This window comes from Melospiza melodia, chromosome 19 (genome assembly GCF_035770615.1).
Source record: "Melospiza melodia melodia isolate bMelMel2 chromosome 19, bMelMel2.pri, whole genome shotgun sequence".
Classification (NCBI taxonomy): Eukaryota; Metazoa; Chordata; class Aves; order Passeriformes; family Passerellidae; genus Melospiza; species Melospiza melodia.
Genome location: NC_086212.1, coordinates 8,629,196 through 8,648,319, shown reverse-complemented (window position 1 = coordinate 8,648,319; position 19,124 = coordinate 8,629,196). Strand labels below are relative to the sequence as shown.

Here is a 19,124-nt window from a genome sequence, read left to right as displayed (position 1 = left end):
GTGCTGATGCCTGCATGTGGCACCCTGGGTACCAGAAGTGCTGGTGAAACCCTTCCAGAATCCCAGTCCATGGTGGGCCCCTGTAATGGGTGGTGCTGATTTAAACCAGTTTTTTATCCTTTATCAGTGCTGTGGGGAGAAGGAGCCTCAGAGTACAACCACGATGTCCAGAGAAGGGAAGTGAAGGTGGAGAAGAGTCTGCAGCACATGTCTTATGGAGGCAAGAGTGTTTACCCTGGAGAAGGAGGCTCCAGGGTGACCTTACCACTCTCTCCACCTCCGTGAAAGGAGGTTGTAGCCACATGAGAGTCGGGCTGTTCTGCCAACCAGTGCCAAGAGGACACAGCGTTAAACTGTGCCAGGGGAGGTTTAGTTTGGACATCAGTAAGAATTTCTTAACAGAAAGGGTCATTAGATAGATAGAAGGCGATGCCCAGGGAGGTGATGGAGTCACCGTCCCCGGAGGTGTTCAAGGAAAGGCTGGACGTGGCGGTCAGCGCCCTGCTCTGCTGGACATGGTGGTGTTGGGTCAGAGGTAGGACTCGCTGATCTCAGAGGTCTTTTCCAGCCCAACTGATTCTGGGCTAACCGGGATGCTGGAACTCCAATCGCCGCAGCCCTCAGCAGCAGGGGCTCAACCTCGAGCCCTCAGCTCCAGCTCGGTCCCGCGGCCGCCCCCGGCCCGGGCGGTGCCACTTCCCCGCCGCGGCCATGCGGCGGCAGAGGCCTCTCCCGCCATGAGGCGCAGCGGCCGCCGGGACTTGTAGTCCGCGAGCTATAGCGGTGCTGCGCTGGTGTCACGCATTAAAACTACAACTCCCGGCAGTTCTTGCGGTTTGTTTTCCTTCAAACCAGCCCCAGGCCCGCCCCTCCATCCCCTCCCCTCCGGTCCCTCCGTGTCCCGCCGCGGCCACCGTCGCCGGGCCCCGCCGCCCCGCCCCGCTCCCGGCCCTTTGACCCCGTTGTTATGCCGGGCCCGAGCCGCCGCCGCCGCCGCCGTCTCCCGTAGCGCCCGGAGCCGCCCCCGCCTCGCGCCCCGCCCGCCGCGCCCGCCGCGCCCAGCCCGCCCCGGTCGCCGCCGCCCGCCTGCCGCCCGCGCGCCCAACGGTCCGCGCCCGCCGCGCCCGCCCGCGCGGGAGGAGGAGGAGGAGGAGGAGGAGGAGGATGAAGGAGATGAAGCAGAGGAGGAAGAAGGAGCGCACGTGGGCCGAGGCCGCCCGCCTGGTGAGGCCGGGGGGGCGTCCAGGGAGGGGGCGCGGGGGCTCCGCCGTGCCTCAGGGCCTCCCCGCCGCGTCCGGCCCCTCCCCGAGTAACGGGGCCGGCGGCGCCGCCATCGCTCCTGAGGGGGTAAAAGCGGGGGCCGGGCCCGCCTGGAGGGCGCGGGCGGTGTTGCCGCTTCCCCGCCCGGTCCCGCGGCTTCCCGCGGTTCCCCCGGCGGCCGCTGTGGCCGGGCTCTCCCGCGCGGTTGTTTTTCTTTCTCAGCCCGGTGCGAAGGAACTGCGACCCGGGGCGGTGCGAGCACGGCCCCCGGCCCTCGGTGGCGGAGCTGCCCCCGCCGGGGTCCCGCGGCCTCCGCCGGGCGGGGCTGCAGCGGGTCCCGGTGTGGGACGGGAGGTGCCCCCGTCCCGCTGCGGTTCCGTGCGTGCCGGGCCGCGCTACGGGCACGGTCCCGCTCGTTCTCTTCCTTTCAGATGGGTTTAAAGCTCCGAGCGAGGAACCGGAGCCTCCGGAGAGGGCACGGCCGCTGTCAAAAGTTTCTGGTTTAATTACCGAGGGTGCGGGTCCTTCTGTGCACCGGCAGCGCCCCAGGGCCGGTGGCGAGTGCTGGGCTGCTGTAGCAGCAGCTGGGCTGAACATCCCTGAATCAGCCCGTATTTGGTCACTTTTGGGTTTAGGGGATGTGGCCATTGAGATGTCTCAGTCCTTTTGTCTTAAAGAATTTCCTTGTTGAAGGCTTCAGCTTCCCAGCCCAGCTCTGCCCTGATGATGTCTGTGGGAATGCCGTTGTCGTTGCACTGGGAGGAAGGTGACTTCTCTCTGTGAAGCCTTTGAGCTGGATCTGTCTTCAACCTCGGTTATGAAGTAGGAAATCTAAAAAAGATAAATAACTTAAGTGTCTTTCAGGGAGCTAGTTAGAGGTTTGATTTAAGGGCTGCATGCCGAGGTGTTTGAGCTGGCTGGAATTTGAGTGGAAGGAGCTGGCTCTCTCCTGGTGACACAGTGACACAGGTACAGCAGTGCCAGGGATGGAGTGAGGGATGATCCAGCTACTTGGATGTGAATGGATCCCACAGTTCCTCCCCACAGCCCTGTCAGTGGTGTATTACTCATGAGGATACATATATTCCTTCTGTGTAGCCCCTGGCCTTCTGGAGAAATGGATTTATAGAGCTTGAGGGTAGTTTGTTTCCTTGTTTTTTTCTGTTGTGTGTGTTTGTTTTGTTTTGCCAGCCCAGGTTATGTATTGAAGCATGTAAACATTCAGAAGGAACAGTGTGGGTGAGTCCAATGAGGCTCATGTCTTGTACTGAGGATGTTCAGGATAACTCTTGGTGCTTCTGAGTAAGATTTTTTTGGCTATTGGAATGTTTTCTTACTGCTTGCCAGGAGAAAACCTAATCAGACAAGCATCTGACTTCCAGCAACTTGCATCATCTTTTGTGTGTAAATGATAATATTTTAGATCCATGTGGCTTTGCTTGAAAAACTGGAGAAGGGCATAAAGCAGCTACTGTGGAACTTCACAGCAGGAGCCTGGTGGTCTCATTCTCCATCTTGCATTTCTCCTTGGGATCCAGGTTCTTTGGACCAGGTGTGTCCCTGCAGATGGCAGAGATGCTTTCCTGGCAAGTGACCCTGGGGGCAGAGGCTGTGCTGTGTGACCTTGCATAAAGTCAGCTCATTCAAACATCCTGAACTCTGAGAGTGAAAAAAACCAGCATTTATAGGCTGCCCAAAGCAGCACATGAGCAGTCACCTAATACACCTCCTCACCCTTGTGTGATGGGGAAGGCATTTCTTCACACAGTTCCTCTCACCTGTCTTCTGGCCAGCACCTCAGGCACGGTGGGTGCATGAGATGTCTAAGCCTCAACAGCATCTTAGAGCCATTGATGAACCAGAAATAGAACGATCTCATACTAGATTATCCACTTAAAGAGACCTACAGTTGCGTAGCTGCACTTGCAGCTTGCAGGACTGATTGTAAATCCACTAAAAATAGATCTTTATTTCACACTAGGCTTACACATGCTCCCTGTCAAAATGCTTTTAATTTCCCTCTCTGACGTGTGCTGGTGTATTTTGTATTCTGCTCAACGTTTCTGAGAATCGCAGGCAAAAGATGTTCTTCATTGCTCCTCCTACAGTGCCAAAACTCTGCACGTTCCATAAAATAAACTTTAAAGGTTCATCTGGATGCCCAAAGCCATGGCAGGATCCCACATGTGCTGTCAGAGCTAGATGACCAGTAAATTGAGGAAGTGATGTAAACTTCCATAATTAGGGGCATAGGAACGCTCAGCTACCACTGCTGTAAATAGTGAGTGGGGGAAAATTCTGTTTTGGGGGTAAGGTGTAGCCACTATTGAAGTTGTAGCTCTGGGTGGAGAACTGATGTGGTGCTGGGAGTGTCAGGCTGGGGAGGAATAGAAGGGGCAGTGCTGGAGACTGGGATTTGGTGTCTGAAGCTTGCAGGATCCTCTCCTCCAGTTCTTCCATTAAGTGCTCTGTATACTTAATACAGCTCTTGATTGGAAATTGTTCCCCTGAGCATAGATTCTTTTATCCGTATGTAAATGCTCCTTTGTGCTCAGTTTTAGGCCACATACTTCACTTGCTGTGTCTGTCACTGCAGAGAGGTTTGAATAATTCCCTGATTTTTGGAACAGACGTGTTGTATTTTGCAGATCTCCCTGGGCTCAGGAGCAATGAGTTTCCTGTGTCAGCTGTCTGCAGCCTCTGAGTGATGGGGTGACAGCTCAGGAGGGAGGCATGGAGACCTTGTAACCTATGGGGGGAGCAAAAAGTGTGATGGAGCTGTATGGAATTTAATTAGTTTACTCTCTCTGAATATGGCTCATCACTTGCTTTGATTTTTCTTTACACTCTTTGTGTTTTCATTGGGTTTTAACTCAAGTTAGTTCTCTAATTCTCTTCCCCATGAGGTTCTTACCTCATTCTCAGAAGCTTGTGATCTTCAAGCATCTGCAGAATACCTGTTGGGTGGATATGAGAGGAATTTCATTTGTAGAATCAAGATTTAGATTGGAAGGACCTTTAAAGATCACCTTCCCCTAGTGCAGGCTGCTCCAAGCCCCATCCACCCATATCACAACACACAGTTGAAGTGCAGAACTGCACTTGGGTTTTTCTTCCTTGTGGAGGGTGGAGATGGTCTGAGGTGCAAACGTTGGCCTGCACAGCTTTGGGGTGATTTTGCTCACGTCCCATTGGCGTGGCTGCTGCAGTGACTCACTTCTAGATGTTACTGATGAAAATGGGGCATCTGGGGCCTTCCTCTGGCTTCCACACCAGTCAGACTGAGACAGCACTGTGGTGCTGACTCCTAAAATGTGGGGACAGATGACACCGGGGCTGTGCGTCGCGTGGCCGTGATGCTGGGGGAATTTAGACCATGGTGAAGAAGCTCCTGAATGAATTCCTGCTGCTGCTTTCCATGCCTGTTCCAGACCATGGTCTGTGCCTGTCTCAGCCTCTCTTAGCTCGTGGCCCCAGGTCTATGGAGCTGGGTGCCTTTGCATTCCAAGAGCAGCCCTGTCTGCTGCCGGGGAAGGCGCGTGGTCAGCAGCTGTAGGGTAATCTGCTCCCAAAGAAACTGAGTGGTTTACATCTACTGCAGCTTATTTTTGCTCATTGTTTCCTGTTTATGTGGATAATCTTCTTATCCACAGAAATGTCCGGTCCTCTCTTTGAATCCTTGAGTTTTTGCTTCTAGACATTTTAGAGCAGTAAGTTCCACAGGCTTAAAAAAATAAAGTAATAACCTCTTTACTTCTTTGTATATAAGTGACAATTCTATTCTTGATATAATTTATGAAAGGATGAGTTGTTTTTTATTGTGTTGCCTTTTAATATCTGATTTTCTTCATTTTATTTCAAAAGCAAGCTGTCTTAAGTCTTTTTAGTGTCTCTGGCCAATTTTTTTTTCCCAAATCCTTTACTGGTTTTTTTTGTCCTTTTCTGAATTCTGTCCTTCTCTGACACGAATTCTGACTCTTAACTTGTGGTTCCCTTCCTGGGATGGAGTGAAGAGGAAATGAATGCAGTAATCTGAGGAAGGTACAGTATTGGATTATATAGCTGCACAGTAATACTTTTAGTGACAAAAAACTACTGGATGCTTTGTGGAGAGGTAGGAAAAGGTTTTACATTGTTACAGGTCACCACTGTTCAGTTTGGAAGGTTTATGTGGCAGCAGCTCCATCTAATGTATACTGAAGTCTGGTAAAGCTTCCATTGGGTGGGGTCAAGGCCAAATTCTGCTGCTTTTTCTCCTCCATGATTATATTTCAGTTACTTGGGGAAGAGATGAAGGTGAAGCCTTTTGTGGCTTTGATCCATGTTCACCAGGATCTTGAGGTAGCCTGAAATTTGACTGTGTGTCTTTGCAGGTGAATCAAGCTTGAAGGGGCACATTATTGGGTCTGGGCCACAGCTGATGGAGTAGTTCTGGGAATGTAGAAGCCAGTTCTGTAATGACACTTGGTCTTTCTGTCTTTTCAGGTGCTGGAAAATTACTCAGATGCTCCTATGACCCCAAAACAGATTCTGCAGGTCATAGAGGCTGAAGGTCTAAAGGAAATGAGGTTAGTATTGATGATTTTGTCTAAAGCAGTGTGCAGCATGGGGGAGGCAGTGTATGAAGGCTGGTGTTGCTTCATACATTTCTGCCTCATCCCCAGCCCACTTTGCTTCCCTTTTTCTCTTTTCAGCCTGGTAATTTCAGATGACAGTACAGACATTTATATACAGATTGTGAGGGTTTCTTTTTCACTGATAATAACTGGAAAATGTTCTTGGATTTTTAGATAATATACAGAGTCCCTTCATCCATCTATTGTGAAGTAAATGCCTCTTGCAGATCAGGCCCCTGCATTGTACTGTACTTACCACTCACTCCCATGGTTCTCACATAAGTAGCTCCCAGCTACAATAGTTTCTGCTATTGTGACTTGAGTTTGAGAACAGTTTAAGTTTGATCTCCTCTGATGCTTCATTTCTAGAGCAGACATTATGTTTTAGAAGAGACAGTCTTCTCCATGTCACTGGCTTGTGCTCAGATTCTTCAGCATCAGGAGAGCACAGCTCACATCTCATGGTTGTGGCTCTTGACATTGTAGGAGGAGATGCCCATCTCAGAGTGGATTTCATGTAGAAAAGAACCTGATACAAAGCCTTGGAAAGGGCAGAAGTGGGAGACTGCTTTACTTGGTTAAGTTCCTGTGAGCTTCCATCTGTTTCCATGACAGTAGTAGAAATACAGAGTGTCTTGCAGCTCAAAGAAAGTGGGTAACTGTGATAGTCCAAATGCCTCAGTTGCTGCTGCCTGGCAAAATAAAAAAAAAAAATAAAAAAGGAGGTTTGACTACCAGAGACATGAAAAGCTGCTGTCCAGTGATGGACTTCTGACAAATCCAGATGCAAGGGCTGTTTCTAGTCTTGCTTCTCCCTGCCTTTGTTTCTGTGGACTGTTTTCACTGTGGTATTTACATTTCCTGAACCTGTACTTTACCCAACTACAGAAGGTAAACTGATTTCTTCTGGGACCTAAATGTCAGCTTGTTTCTGCTCCTTGTTTGTGTGAAATCAGGAAACAGCTGGGGTGTTTTGAATAGTGAAAATCAGTGACGTGTACAGAGGTGCTGGGTGTGGGACCTGCTGTTGTTTGGAGAGGCATGAGGCTGGTGTGTGCTGCTGCATCAGATTTGGAACTGTTGGAACACCCACCTTCCATGGGCTACAAGAAGGCTGGGGAGGGACTTTTCACAGGGGCATGTAGTGAGGGGACAAGAAGCAATGGACTCAAGTGAAGGAGGGAAGATTTAGATTGGATATTAGGAAGAAATTCTTTGCTGTGAGGGTGGTGAGGTCATGGCACAAGTTCCCAGAGAAGCTCCATCCTTGAAAGTCTCCGAGGCCAGGCTGGACAGGGCTTGGAGAAACCTGGTCTGGTGAAAGGTGTCCCTGCCCAAGGCAGGGGATTTGGAACAAAATGGTATTTAAGGTCCCTTCCCACCCAAAGTGTTCCATGATTCTGTGATGCTTTCTGAGATCTCTGGTTTGGATATGGGCAGTGATTTCCGTAGAAATCAGACAGATTTTAATGAGGATCTTCATAAGGGGAGCTTTGCTTTAATCAATCTTCTGCAACTCTCTCACATAAGTCATGTTACCCCAGCAGGCAGTTGAAGATCTCTGTGCACAAGCTGTCCCCTGCCAAAGATAATAGCAGGGCTCTTCACACACATAAATTATCCTGTGCTTTCCCAGTTTTTACAAGTGACCTGTCACACTTGTGTAAGTAAAGACCAGACCTTGGAACGTGTGTCATGTTAAATCCCACAAACCGAACTCATTCCTTTAAAGGTCGATGGTTTCCCTTGGGATATCTGCTTTTCCTTCCCTGGTCATTAATTCTCTGCTTTAAGAAAAGATTGTTTTCTTCACAGTGTGATTGTTTGCAGGATAAGGGCAGTGAGCCTGTCTGGCTGAACGTGCAGCAGGCTTTGCTGGTGCTTGTATAGAAGCTCTTCCTGAAACTCCATTTCCTGAAGGAAATGTGCTCAGTGCCTTGAGATATTTTGCCTTCTGAATCAATTCTGAGGTGGGGCTCCCTGGTTGGGGGGTCATGCTGCTCTGCTGGGAGGGCTGTGTTCCATGCCAGGCACTGACATTCCCATGAGCCAGTACCATGCTGAGTTTAGCTCCTTGGTAGAGTTTTAACTGCTTGGTTTTTTTCTTGTTTTGGGGAAAATTACTTAGTTTGCTGTTTTAAGAGAGCTCTGTGGCTGGTGAGTGTGCTTGGAGTGTCTGGTAAACACAGAGGGGAAAACACTGTCTAACAGGACAGAAGGCTGGAAATTTTGTTCACATGATCTGAAAGTGATACAGGGTAACTTTGCCTGGTGCAGTGGAATGTGAAGAAATGTCCAAAACCAGGCACGTACAGGGTGGAAACAGAAATTCTATGTTTTCAATTTGACAGTGATTTTCTTTGAAATATTTTATCTCAGTCCAGTTTTCAGTTTCACTTTTACTAGGAATGCAGTCAGTAGTGCTGTAATGTGTCTTCCAGACAACTTTCTGCCCGTACATGTGGGGCTTACTGGAAAACACCATATTACGTGGCACAGCAGTTCCATCAGTGTGAGTGTAGGATGGGGCTTTAACCAGGGAGTTGTGTAGGAATTAACAAATGAGAGCATCAGAGCCTTTGTACTGAGCTCTGCTCGAGTAGTTTGGTCAGTGACATATCAGGGAGACATTCCAGTAACATGTGTGTCTATAGTTTGTTACATGTTTCTGCTGCTGAATAAATCTGGGGGTTTTAAAAAATCAGTCCAACACTGAAGGATTCCTGGAGAGGAGAGGAGGAAACAGATAATGAAAGTTAGAAATGTCTAAAAACAGATGAGCATAGCTTTAAAATTGGTGTCACATCTACTGTTGGCTGTGATGTACAAGGCTGATGTACAGGTCAGAATGAAACCAGTGACACTGTTCTTACTGTCCTATAAAGTTTAAAGCATCACGTCTGTTCCCCTCATCAGCTAAAGGATGCCCTTTTAACCACCTCTTTCAGGCTGTTTTCTTGATAATCTGTTTCCTAAGCTCTGTCTTTTCTCTGTCTCTGCTGCAGTGGCACGTCTCCCCTGGCCTGCCTCAACGCCATGCTCCACTCCAATTCCAGGGGAGGTGATGGGCTCTTCTACAAACTGCCTGGACGCATCAGCCTTTTCACACTCAAGGTAAATGCTGAGCTCTGCTCCCAGCTGAGGGCCAGGGGTGAGTTCTGCTCCCTGTGCACGGCTGTGTGTTACCCTGTCACTGAGCATCATAAGCAGTGAGATCATCATGTGAGAGAGGGTCTGGAATTCATTATTTCCTTGGAGCTTGTACCTTTCAGCTGTATTCAGCCATCTATGATAAATTCTTTAAAAAAACCCCAACTGTTATTTCTTGAATCCTCTTACTTCATTACCTGGTGTCCAGCTCAGGTGGCTGCTCATCAGAACAGATCTGTGCACTCCCTTGCTGCCAGCCACAAGAGAAAACAGCCAACCAAGGAATTGGTGCCAGAGCTTGTAGCGACAAGTAAAATCTTGATAGGAAAATGTATATTCATTTTCTGGCTGCTTGTTCTGTGTTCCACTACATTCTGTGTTATTTAGCATCAGTATTTTCCTCAGATCTTGAAATCTCTCTGGAATACTTTTTTATTTTTAGTTTATTGTTCCAGTAATATTAAATATTGAAAATATTTCTGGTCCTGAGGTTTTCTTTTGCATTGTTTTGTACTCTTGGATTCCCTGATAAATATCAACTTGATCTCAGCTATTTCATTTCCATCTTCTTTCTGCTGTTAGAAACTCCTGTTGAATTGACACATTTTGCTGAGAATAGATGGCATTGAAATTGCTTTTATTGTACAAGTAGAAATACATCTCCTAAGCTTGCTCTCTTAGTGTTTGGCCACTCTGATGCTGCTTGTTCTTTATAGTGAGATGCTTCTCTTTAATACAAACTCATTACTTGTAGAAAATTATAACATATTATGAACCTTTCTATTAAATTAATTATTATTAACCTGATATTTTGGGTATGTGTTACTTGTCTAGGAGGGGGCTATGAAGTGCTCTTAGTTTAGGTGACTTCTGTTCCGCTGTGAGTCCAAATATACTTTAAAATCCCTTTCTACATCAAGGATTAAAATAGGGAAAAAATTGAAGGTTAAAGTGTACCCAGTTAACCATTGGTGTAGATTTAGGAGGGAGGGAGGGCTGTAGCCACCCCAGTTCTGTTCCCCCTCTAGAAAGATGCCTTGCAGTGGTCCCGGAACCTGTCAGTGCCAGAAGGGGAGGAGCTGGAGGACACAGCAGATGCAGAAAGCTGTGGGTCCAACGAAGCCAGCACTGTGAGTGGTGACAATGATGGTAAGTGTCTGGTGACATTAACCTTAAACTCCAGGACCTACTTCTGTGTCTGACTGAGAGCTCATCTCTTTCAGTGTCTCTTGATGAAACTTCTTCTAACGCCTCGTGTTCCACCGAATCTCAGAGCAAGGGACCTGCTACCAGGGAGAGCTACAGAACTGCTTCCCAGGTAGGAAAAAGTGGAACTAATGGGAAGGATGAAGCCTTCAGGGGAGCTTTCATTACTATAGGGGTGGTATGACAGGGACTGTTTGTTCATAAGTGCCCCAGAGATAGTTACGAGTCTGTATCCTTGGACAAGAAGTGGCAGAATGGTGAGGGATCATGTATGGGAAGACAATTTTGAATTCTGTGCTAGTCCTAAATATAGTGTTGCCTGAAGATTCAGCTAGGAGGAGCCAGGCAGCTCTTTTAACTGAGGAACATGCTGCTTAGAGGATTACTATACTCTTCCATAATGCCTTCATTCCTTTGTTTTGTTTTTGGTTTCTCTCTGGTCTGCAGACAACCAAACAGAAGAAAAAGACAGGTGTGATGCTGCCACGGGTGGTGTTAACACCACTGAAAGTAAATGGGGCACACATGGAGTCTGCCTCAGGTGAGCATGGCTTTGGGGGGGTCCTAATGACCTCACAGACCTCTCTCAGTCAGTCCCCAGTCATCAGTGTTTGCCTGAGAATTTCTGTAACACCTGCTGAGAATGAGTGAGACTGCAGAGCTGTGTGTGTGTTTAACTCACTCAAAATAGTTGGTATCCTGTAATAGCAGATTTGTTAGTAACAGAGAATTCCTGTATGTTAAACCACTCTCCCAGCTGGGCTTTGACTGGTCTTTGCATATTTTTATGATGTTGTTTTGCATTTAGGCTTCACAGGAAGGCATGCTGATGGGGAGAGCAGCAGCACATCCAGCAGCAGCAGCAGCTCCTTGGCCCTGTGCAAAACCAGCCTGCGCAGTAGGACAGAGATCAACAGGGATCCTCCACAGCTGCTCAGGGGCATCCGAAAGCCCACGGCTGGTATGTGCTCCTGGTGAAGGCAGAAAAATAATTGGTGGTGGTGAGGTCCACGTGTATCTGAGAAAAGAGCACCAGGAGGCATTTGATGACCTGAGGTCACAAGCTGGGTTTTCCACCTTGAGTGCTAGTGATAACATTGTTTAAAAGATTGGCTGGTCTGAAGAGCAGCATTGAGAATGGTACCTGAATATGACAGAACTGTGACCTCATGTCAGAATTCCAGATGTGGGTTTATTAATTACTGTGCTGGAGAGTCATTCTTCACACTTGAATACTGCAGTCTTTATCATGTCTCTTGCTCTTTTTGTTATTGCCGTTTGACATAAATTTCATGCTGAAATACTACAATACTGAAGTACAACAATGTTAATTTTATTTGCCTGTCCTTAAACTCCAGGGCAAATGAAACGGAACAGGGGTGAGGATATTGACTTTGAAACCCCAGGCTCCATCCTTGTCAACACAAACCTGCGAGCGCTGATCAACTCCAGGACCTTTAATGCGCTTCCATCACACTTCCAGCAGCAGCTGCTTTACCTCCTGCCTGAAGTCGATAGACAGGTATGAGTACTCAGGTGTTTTCCCTTCCCTGATTACCTCTTCAGTGTGGAACAGCTGGAGCAGATGTGCTGTTTGTCCTGGCTCTGTCCTGCTAGGTGGGGGCTGACGGGTTGATGCGCCTCAGTGGCAGCGCTCTGAACAACGAGTTCTTCACCCACGCTGCACAGAGCTGGAGGGAACGGCTTGCTGATGGTGAGTGGCTTTGCTTTCCTGAGTGCCTGGGGAATAGCTGCTCCTTTTGAAAGATTTTTGGTTTTCTTTTGCAGTTAATGAGTGGGAACTTAGTACAGCTTTGCTGCGTGTTGCCTCCAACTTTTTCTCTTTTTTTGTTTAAAATCATAAATACAATTTGTTTTGGTCCCATGGGACCTTCAGCATTAAGTGGTGAAGGTGTAAAGTAGTGCCAGACTTATTTTTTCTTGAAAGGTGGCCTGTCTGTTAAAACATTATTTTTCCTGGAGCCACAGGCAGCATGTGGATCCAGAGTAGGATGGGGAGCAGGGTGTTAACAGCAGGTCTGCCTTTCATATATTTAGCTGCTGTACAGTTCAAACACTAGAGGTTGCATTTGCAGAGTGAGTTTTGTTTGGAACTGAATTTCAATCTCTTGCTTCCATGTAGGTGAATTTACCCATGAGATGCAAGTTCGAATCCGGCAGGAGATGGAGAAGGAAAAGAGAGTGGAGCAATGGAAAGAGAAGTTCTTCGAGGACTACTATGGGCAAAAGTGAGAAATTTTACTTTATCCATGCTTATGCAGATGGCAGAGTATGTTTCTCTTTGTGGATACCTGAGCAGGTGCGGCATAAACTCCTTGAAAAACACGGGTTGTGGGGTGAATTGTTCCAGCTGTTGTTCTGGGAAAATCCTTAGTGGGATTAGCTGGGTTCAGCAGAATTTTGTAGCCCATTTCTTCTGTTTCCAAGAAAAGTTGATGGTATTTTCCATCACAAATTTTTGGGGTTTTTATTTCATTCCATGTGATAGCAGTGTGGAATGTGTGGGTTCTTCCCTTGCAGGATGAGTGAATGAGGCTTTGATGACTCTCTGCCCATGTTGGCACTATTCAGTAACACTGAAATTGGGGTGAGCTTTAGCTTTGAGCTGGCTTTTTGTGTTTGCATTATAGGTTGGGCCTGACCCAGGAAGAATCCCAGGCGCAGAATTCAGTGCAGGAGGACGCTGAGAACAGGACAGAGGTGTCTGTTAAAGGAGAAGCGAGGCTGCCGTGCGGGCCGGCCACGCGCCAGAGGGACGGGCGCTTCCGGAAACGCTCCCGGGCCGACCTGCGCTGCCGGGCCAGGAGGAGCCTGTACAGACTGAGGGAGCCTGAGCACACGGAGACTCCCAAAGAGCCTGCTCCCGTGGGGCCAGATCCCTCACTTCATAAAGAGCCAAAGCCCGAGACAGACCTGAAGAAAGATGATCTGACCAGCTCCTCAGCTGCAGGATTGAAGGCAGAGAGTACTGAACTGCACCTCTCTCCAGAGACTTCCAAATCAAACAGCAAATCTGAAGATCCATCATTGGCAGCTACCAGCAGAATTCCCAGTTTGCCCCAGGAGAACTCTGCTCAGGAGTCCAAGGAGCAGAAGAGGAAAAGCTTTGAGGAGGCTGCCTCTGCGTCCTTCCCCGAAAAGAAGCCCCGGCTTGAAGATCGTCAGTCCTTTCGTAACACAATTGAAAGTGTTCACCCAGAAAAGCCACAGCCTACTAAAGAGGAGCCCAAAGTCCCACCCATCCGGGTAAGAGCGAGCTTTAGAGCTGCTGTATCTCAGGGCTGCCGTGCTCAGTAGTATCAAAACATTATTAAAATGTCAAGTGTTGCCATCTTAAGGGAAGGAGTCGAAGGGTTTCATTGGTAGAGCTGGTGAAGTGCCTCTGACTGCCAGGGTTTGCTGTCGTATTTAGACAGGCAAAGAATGGAAAATCATCCCAAGGTCTTTGCACAAGGGCACAGGGTAACCTTGACTTACTCCCTTCATTTGCATTTCTGTGGCTACAGAAACACTGCCTGAAATGAGCTGACTGACTGCAAAAGACCTTGAAATTGTGTTCTTTATCCTGTCTAGTTTCTGAGTTCTTTTCCTTTGCATTTGGACAGAATCTCAGTATTCCTCCTGACTTTTCCATGTTGACCAGGATACCCATTTTGGTAGGTTCAGGGCAGTCATCCTGGTGTAGAGAAGACCAGTTTGATCTCTGAAGACGTGAATATAAATAACTTATTTCATATTTGCCTGCAGCCTCTGGTAAAACAATATTAGTGTGAACTGAGCTTTACAGATCACAGAGCAGAGGTTGTGGGATCGTGCTGCTTCTCTGCTCAAATTAATTTCAAGTTGAGGTTTTTGTTGAATTTTTGTGCTAAGAATTGTGATGAGCAGTTGCCATCACAGTGAAATGAAACGCATTACACTGGAGACGGGCAGTGTTAGAACTTACCGCATTTCCCTTTTCTTTCAGATTCAACTTTCACGTATTAAACCACCCTGGGTGGTTAAAGGTCAGCCCACTTACCAGATCTGCCCCCGGATCATCCCCAGCACGGAGCCCTCCGGCCGGGGCCGCCCCGGGGCCCGCACCCTCGCAGACATTAAGGCCCGTGCTCTGCAAGCCCGAGCCCAGCGCGAGGCCGCCACCGCCGCCATCGGAGGAGGGGGTGGCCCTGGTGGGGGGAGAGGCTCCGAGGAAGGAGGCGGTGGAGGAGAATCCAGCGGCCGTTCCCAGCACAGGAGATCCAAGAGAGCTCATGGAAAACGTGCGTCAGATCTACAGCGAGCACAACTACAGCTGTCTGTTCATCTGAGCGGAGGGAAGGCTGACTCCAAAGGGGCTGCTCAGGAAGCCAGCGTGAATTCCTGCCTCTCTGCCACACAAGATCACTCTTCCTCAAAAAGCGAAAGGAGCAGCGTTCCAGGCTGTGCCACAGGGTCAGGGGACACTCAGCCTGGTGATGGGTCACCCAGGACACCGTTCTGTGGTTCTCTGACTGTGTCATCCTTGGACAGTGCAACTCCTGAGAGGCAGGAGGAGAGTCCTGAGCAGCTCCTCCATGGCCCAAGGACCGAGCTCCCATCTTGTGCTGCATCACAGGAGAGCACAAAGCTGGGATGTGTGGTTCCTGTGGTGACCAGTGGGTCGTGTTCTGGGGGGCAGGGAGCTGGGGTCAGTGCCACGGGACACAGGGCTGTGGTGGAACTTGGAGATGTTGGTACTCCCACCGTACAGCTGGATTGTCCTTCTGATGTAAAGCAAAATTCCTCCAGTTGTCCTTTTCCACCAGAATTGTCATCAGGTGTCTCAGAACGCCATGATCCAGAGAAGGTGTCTGGTTTTAGATATAACAACTCCCAAACATTTCTGGAAAAAGGTGTTGCTGATAATACCTCCAAAACAGTGACTGTTGGAGTGAAGAAAGCGATCCCTGCAGTGTGTGACACTGCAGAGCTGCAGGCAGGGAAAGGCAGTGATGGCAAACTGAGTAATGAGGAACAAAAGGCAGAGGCTCTGCTGCAGCCCTCTGTGCATGGTGACTTTATTTCTCAGAATAGGATAGATACCTCTGAAAAACTCCTGCAGCCAAGGGAGAGGTGCCTCAGAACCGAACCAGAAAATACACATCAGCCCCTGGAAGAGACTCAGGAGTTGAAGAGAAGTGGAGATGAAGAAATACAGAGTACACACAGTGAAACAACAGACACTGCTTCTGACTGGGAAGGGGACATGGCTGATGAGAATGTGGAGGTGGAGATGTGTTTCAGAAGTGTCAGCTGTAGGGAGGTGGCTGGGAAAGGCTCTTCCTGTCACAGCTGCAGTGAGAAACGCAATGGGATTAGGTCAAAATTGTCTGTGGAGACAGAGAGTCCAGCCTGTTCTGGGGACTTGGTGGCACCCCCACCTCAGAGGTGGGGACCCCAGAAAACCGAGCGTCCGGCCAGCTCTGCTCGGCCTGCGTCCTCCATCGAGACCAACAACCCTTTGGTGATGCAGCTGCTGAAGGGGAAGCTTCCACTGGAAGAAGTTCTGCCAGTGTCTCACGTCAACATCAAGCTGGAAATTGCACAACCAGTGCTGCAGAAGCAGTCAGAAAGCCTCTCCCTGCAGCTGGACAGAGGCAATGGTCACTATTTTGGCAAAGACTCTTCTCCAGGTGTAGGAATAAAGACGAGTGCCCAAAGCAGGAGCGATGATGTTCGCTCAGTGAGATCTTCCAAAGATCCCCAGGAAAAAACCTGTGGATCAGGAGCAGCATTATCTGGTGTAGAGGATCAGGCTGTCCCAGAAAAACATTCCAAAGTTGGTGCGACTTTAAGCTGCCAAGACCAACTGGCAAACGTGGCAAGTGCCTCTCTGAAGTCTGAAGATGGGGACCCTCGGGAAGGAACATTTTCTTCCTGTAGCTTTGAGGAGCAGAAGGAGTTGCCCAAGGTCCACCGGATGCCACAGCACAATCCATTACCAAGTGTCACAGCAGGTAAAAGCCCAGAGAAGCTGAATGCTTCTACAGAGCCTCAGTTTTTGTCTCCAGGTGTAACTTCTCTTGGACCAAATCAGACAGGAGGTGCATTGGTCAATAAAAATTACAGTGGGATTCAAGGCAAAAAGCTCTTTGGTTCTGGTTTTCCTTCCAGCCCCAGCGTGAGGCTGCATCACTCCAGGGCTTTGGAACACAGTTCAGCCATGGAAACCTTGTCCCCTGGCAAACAGATTGCCTTGGACAAGGGCTGTGCACTGGGAGAAGGAATCCCAGCTGCCAGGGAGGAGTGGACTTCAAAGCAGCACAGCAGCACCGCGGGAGGGATCAGAAGTGAGAAGGTGCTGGTGTGTGGCAGCCCAGCCAAGAGCAATGCAGAGAACCGGGGGGATGTGGCCCAGCAGCCCACGGAACTGGCCGAGCACACACAGAAAGAGCCACTCGTCATGGACTGGCCCTTCTTTAAGTTTTCAAGGGATCCAGGAAAAGGACAGTGTCACCCTTTGGAGCCTTCATCCATCCCCTCTCAGCTCAATATCAAACAAGCTTTTTATGGGAAGCTTTCAAAGCTGCAGCTTAATTCCACCAGCTTTAATTATTCATCCAACACTCCGGCTTTCCCCCGAGGCCTTGCTGGGAGCGTGGTGCAGCTCACCCACAAAGCGAACTTTGCTGCGAGCCGGAACACGGCCCTGGCTGTGCAGATGTTTGCTGACAGCAGCAGTGTTGATGAGATCTCGTTCCAGTGCTCGTGCAGCCTCAAAGCCATGATCATGTGCAAAGGCTGCGGCGCCTTCTGCCACGACGACTGTATAGGACCCTCTAAGCTCTGTGTATTGTGCCTTGTGGTGAGATAATAAATTATGGCCGTGGGACAGGTTGTATATTCAGTGTGTGTATTTTGATAACGACTGATCCTAACGCCTATACACAAAGTACACAAAGTACTCTCTGTTCATAGTAGAAACGCTGTTACACTTTGTTTTGGTGAGGAACGTTGAGCTGCCTTCCCACGGAGGTCGACGGTGCAGAGCTCATTCCTGCTGATGGGGACACCCTGCTCTGGGTGGGCTGTGCCCCATGGGAGCCATCCTGCTGCTTCCTGCTGTCATGGAGATTCCAGCTGTGCTCTGAGGCTGACGCCGGGGGGAGAGGCCGATCGCTGTGGCAATCCCTGGACCTTGTGTGGAGGAAATCCTTACATCCAAAGGAACTGGAAGATGGTGTTTGCTATTTCAGGGCTGCACAAGGTGAGGCCCTACAGTCTTCCACTCTCCCCTTCTGCCATCTCCATTCCCGGTTTGTGTGGGAAGTGCTGCTGTGCAGTGAGTGTAAGCAGAAGAGCTGCCCTGCAGGGATGGTCCTGTGCAGTCTTTGGATGCTCCAGCAGAATGTGGTGCCCAGGGATGTGCTCTGCAGGTGCTTATGGAGCCATGTACAGCCCACCATGTGCCACATGGAACCCACGTGGAGGATGCAAGAAGAGGAAAAAAAATTTCGGGGCAAGTGCCAAGCAAATGCCTTCTGCTGGTCTGCAGGAAGCTGCGTGGCCAGGGAACTGTTCCTGGCTGAACTGGCCCAGCGGCTGTGCCTGCCTCCTTTGGCCAACTTCCACAAACTGCTGTGGAACACTGGAGGTTCCCTGGAGCTCAGTGATAGGGTCAGTGAGCTCTGCACTGCAGCTTTGTGGTGAGGACCTGAAACCCCACAGCAGCTGAGCACCTGCGAGCATCAAGCTGTGCATCTGTGTGACCATCACCTAACATTTAAAGCAGTGTTCTTTCCTCTTTTTTTATTTTCCTTTTTTTTATATATTTTCATTCTTGGATGTATAAAGTGAGTTATTTGGCTCCTGTAAGTATCCTCTCTGCATCTGTTTGATCATATATTTATATGTTGTACACAGTACTGGCCAACTCTGTAAATGGATGTAATGTACATAGAGCATAAAGGGGTCTTTTTTTTTTTTTTTTCCTTGGATTTCCAGGCTCTACAGCAGTATTGCATTAAAGTGGTGTTAGTTATTGTCAGAGCCACCGTATTCCGTCTTGCCTGACATGAGGCTCACCACGCTGGGGTCTTGGTTCCCACAGCCTCCCCTGCAGCCTGGGTGGACTGTGCTGTGCAGGCTCAAGGATGACCAGGTGGGATTTGCTGAGCCGAGCTCAACTCCCCCATTGCTCATTTATGCTCTTGCCAGTTGTTGCTGCACCTGAGCTCCCAGGGCATGGCTGTACCTGCACTGCAAGGAGGTGAATGAACATCCACGTGCATCCAGAGAGGGAGAGCAAAACTGCAGTTCTCCTCCTCTCTGGAGCAATTCCTAATCAACAGTTAATTGCTTCAGCGAGGGGGAGAAGCCGCTGGCTTATTCAAGCGGGCAGTAGCAAGAATTTTAGGGAGTTTATTTTCAGTTTTTTCTTCTCGTCCCTTTTCCAGCTCCATCCTACCTCCCTTCACCATGCACTTTCTTTCAGCCGTGCAAGTTCCTCTTTCAGCCACAATCGCGAGGGGTGGAACAAGTTCAGTCCCTGAGATGGTTTTATCCTCAATGCATCCACCAGCCTCATGCCACGAGAAGGAGAGCCCGGTGCCCCGGCCTGGGCAGGGCTGCGGTGCCCTGGGGGCGAGCAGAGGTGTGGAACCTGCTTACCAAAGATGGGGAGCGGAGCAGGGGGTTGGCTCTGCCTCCTGGGGGCCACTGCAGTGTTCAGCTCGGACTGGTCTGGGGGGCAGAGCCCTCGGGGGGGCCTGCTCGTGTCTGTCCCTTGTGCTATTGGAAAAATAAACACTGTAAAATCTGCTTGTGTGGTTTCAGTCCTTTTTCTGAAATCCTCCTCCATTCTAAGGCAATGTGGCTTTTCCTTTCCCCTCTTTTAAGTGCAGCTGTTCC

At 49.3% G+C, this 19,124-nt stretch overlaps 1 protein-coding gene across 3 annotated transcripts; it reads left to right on the top strand.

Moving 5' to 3' along the window:
• The first annotated feature begins 1,105 nt into the window (after nt 1-1,105).
• Nucleotides 1,106-19,034, top strand: ASXL1 (ASXL transcriptional regulator 1). Of its 3 annotated transcripts, none has more exons than XM_063172359.1 (12): nt 1,106-1,224; nt 5,746-5,828; nt 8,882-8,990; nt 10,055-10,175; nt 10,250-10,344; nt 10,680-10,773; nt 11,041-11,193; nt 11,591-11,754; nt 11,850-11,946; nt 12,376-12,481; nt 12,884-13,499; nt 14,221-19,034. In XM_063172359.1, the coding sequence occupies exons 1-12, from the start codon at nt 1,165-1,167 to the stop codon at nt 17,086-17,088; spliced, it is 4,566 nt and encodes a 1,521-aa protein (XP_063028429.1). In that variant the 5' UTR covers nt 1,106-1,164; the 3' UTR covers nt 17,089-19,034. The 3 variants fall into 3 exon arrangements, with proteins under 3 accessions (XP_063028429.1, XP_063028430.1, XP_063028431.1); XM_063172360.1 differs by lacking the exon at nt 1,106-1,224 and adding an exon at nt 1,691-2,562 and having other exon boundaries at nt 2,684-5,828; XM_063172361.1 differs by lacking the exon at nt 1,106-1,224 and adding an exon at nt 1,691-2,812.
• The last annotated feature ends 90 nt before the right edge of the window (nt 19,035-19,124 follow it).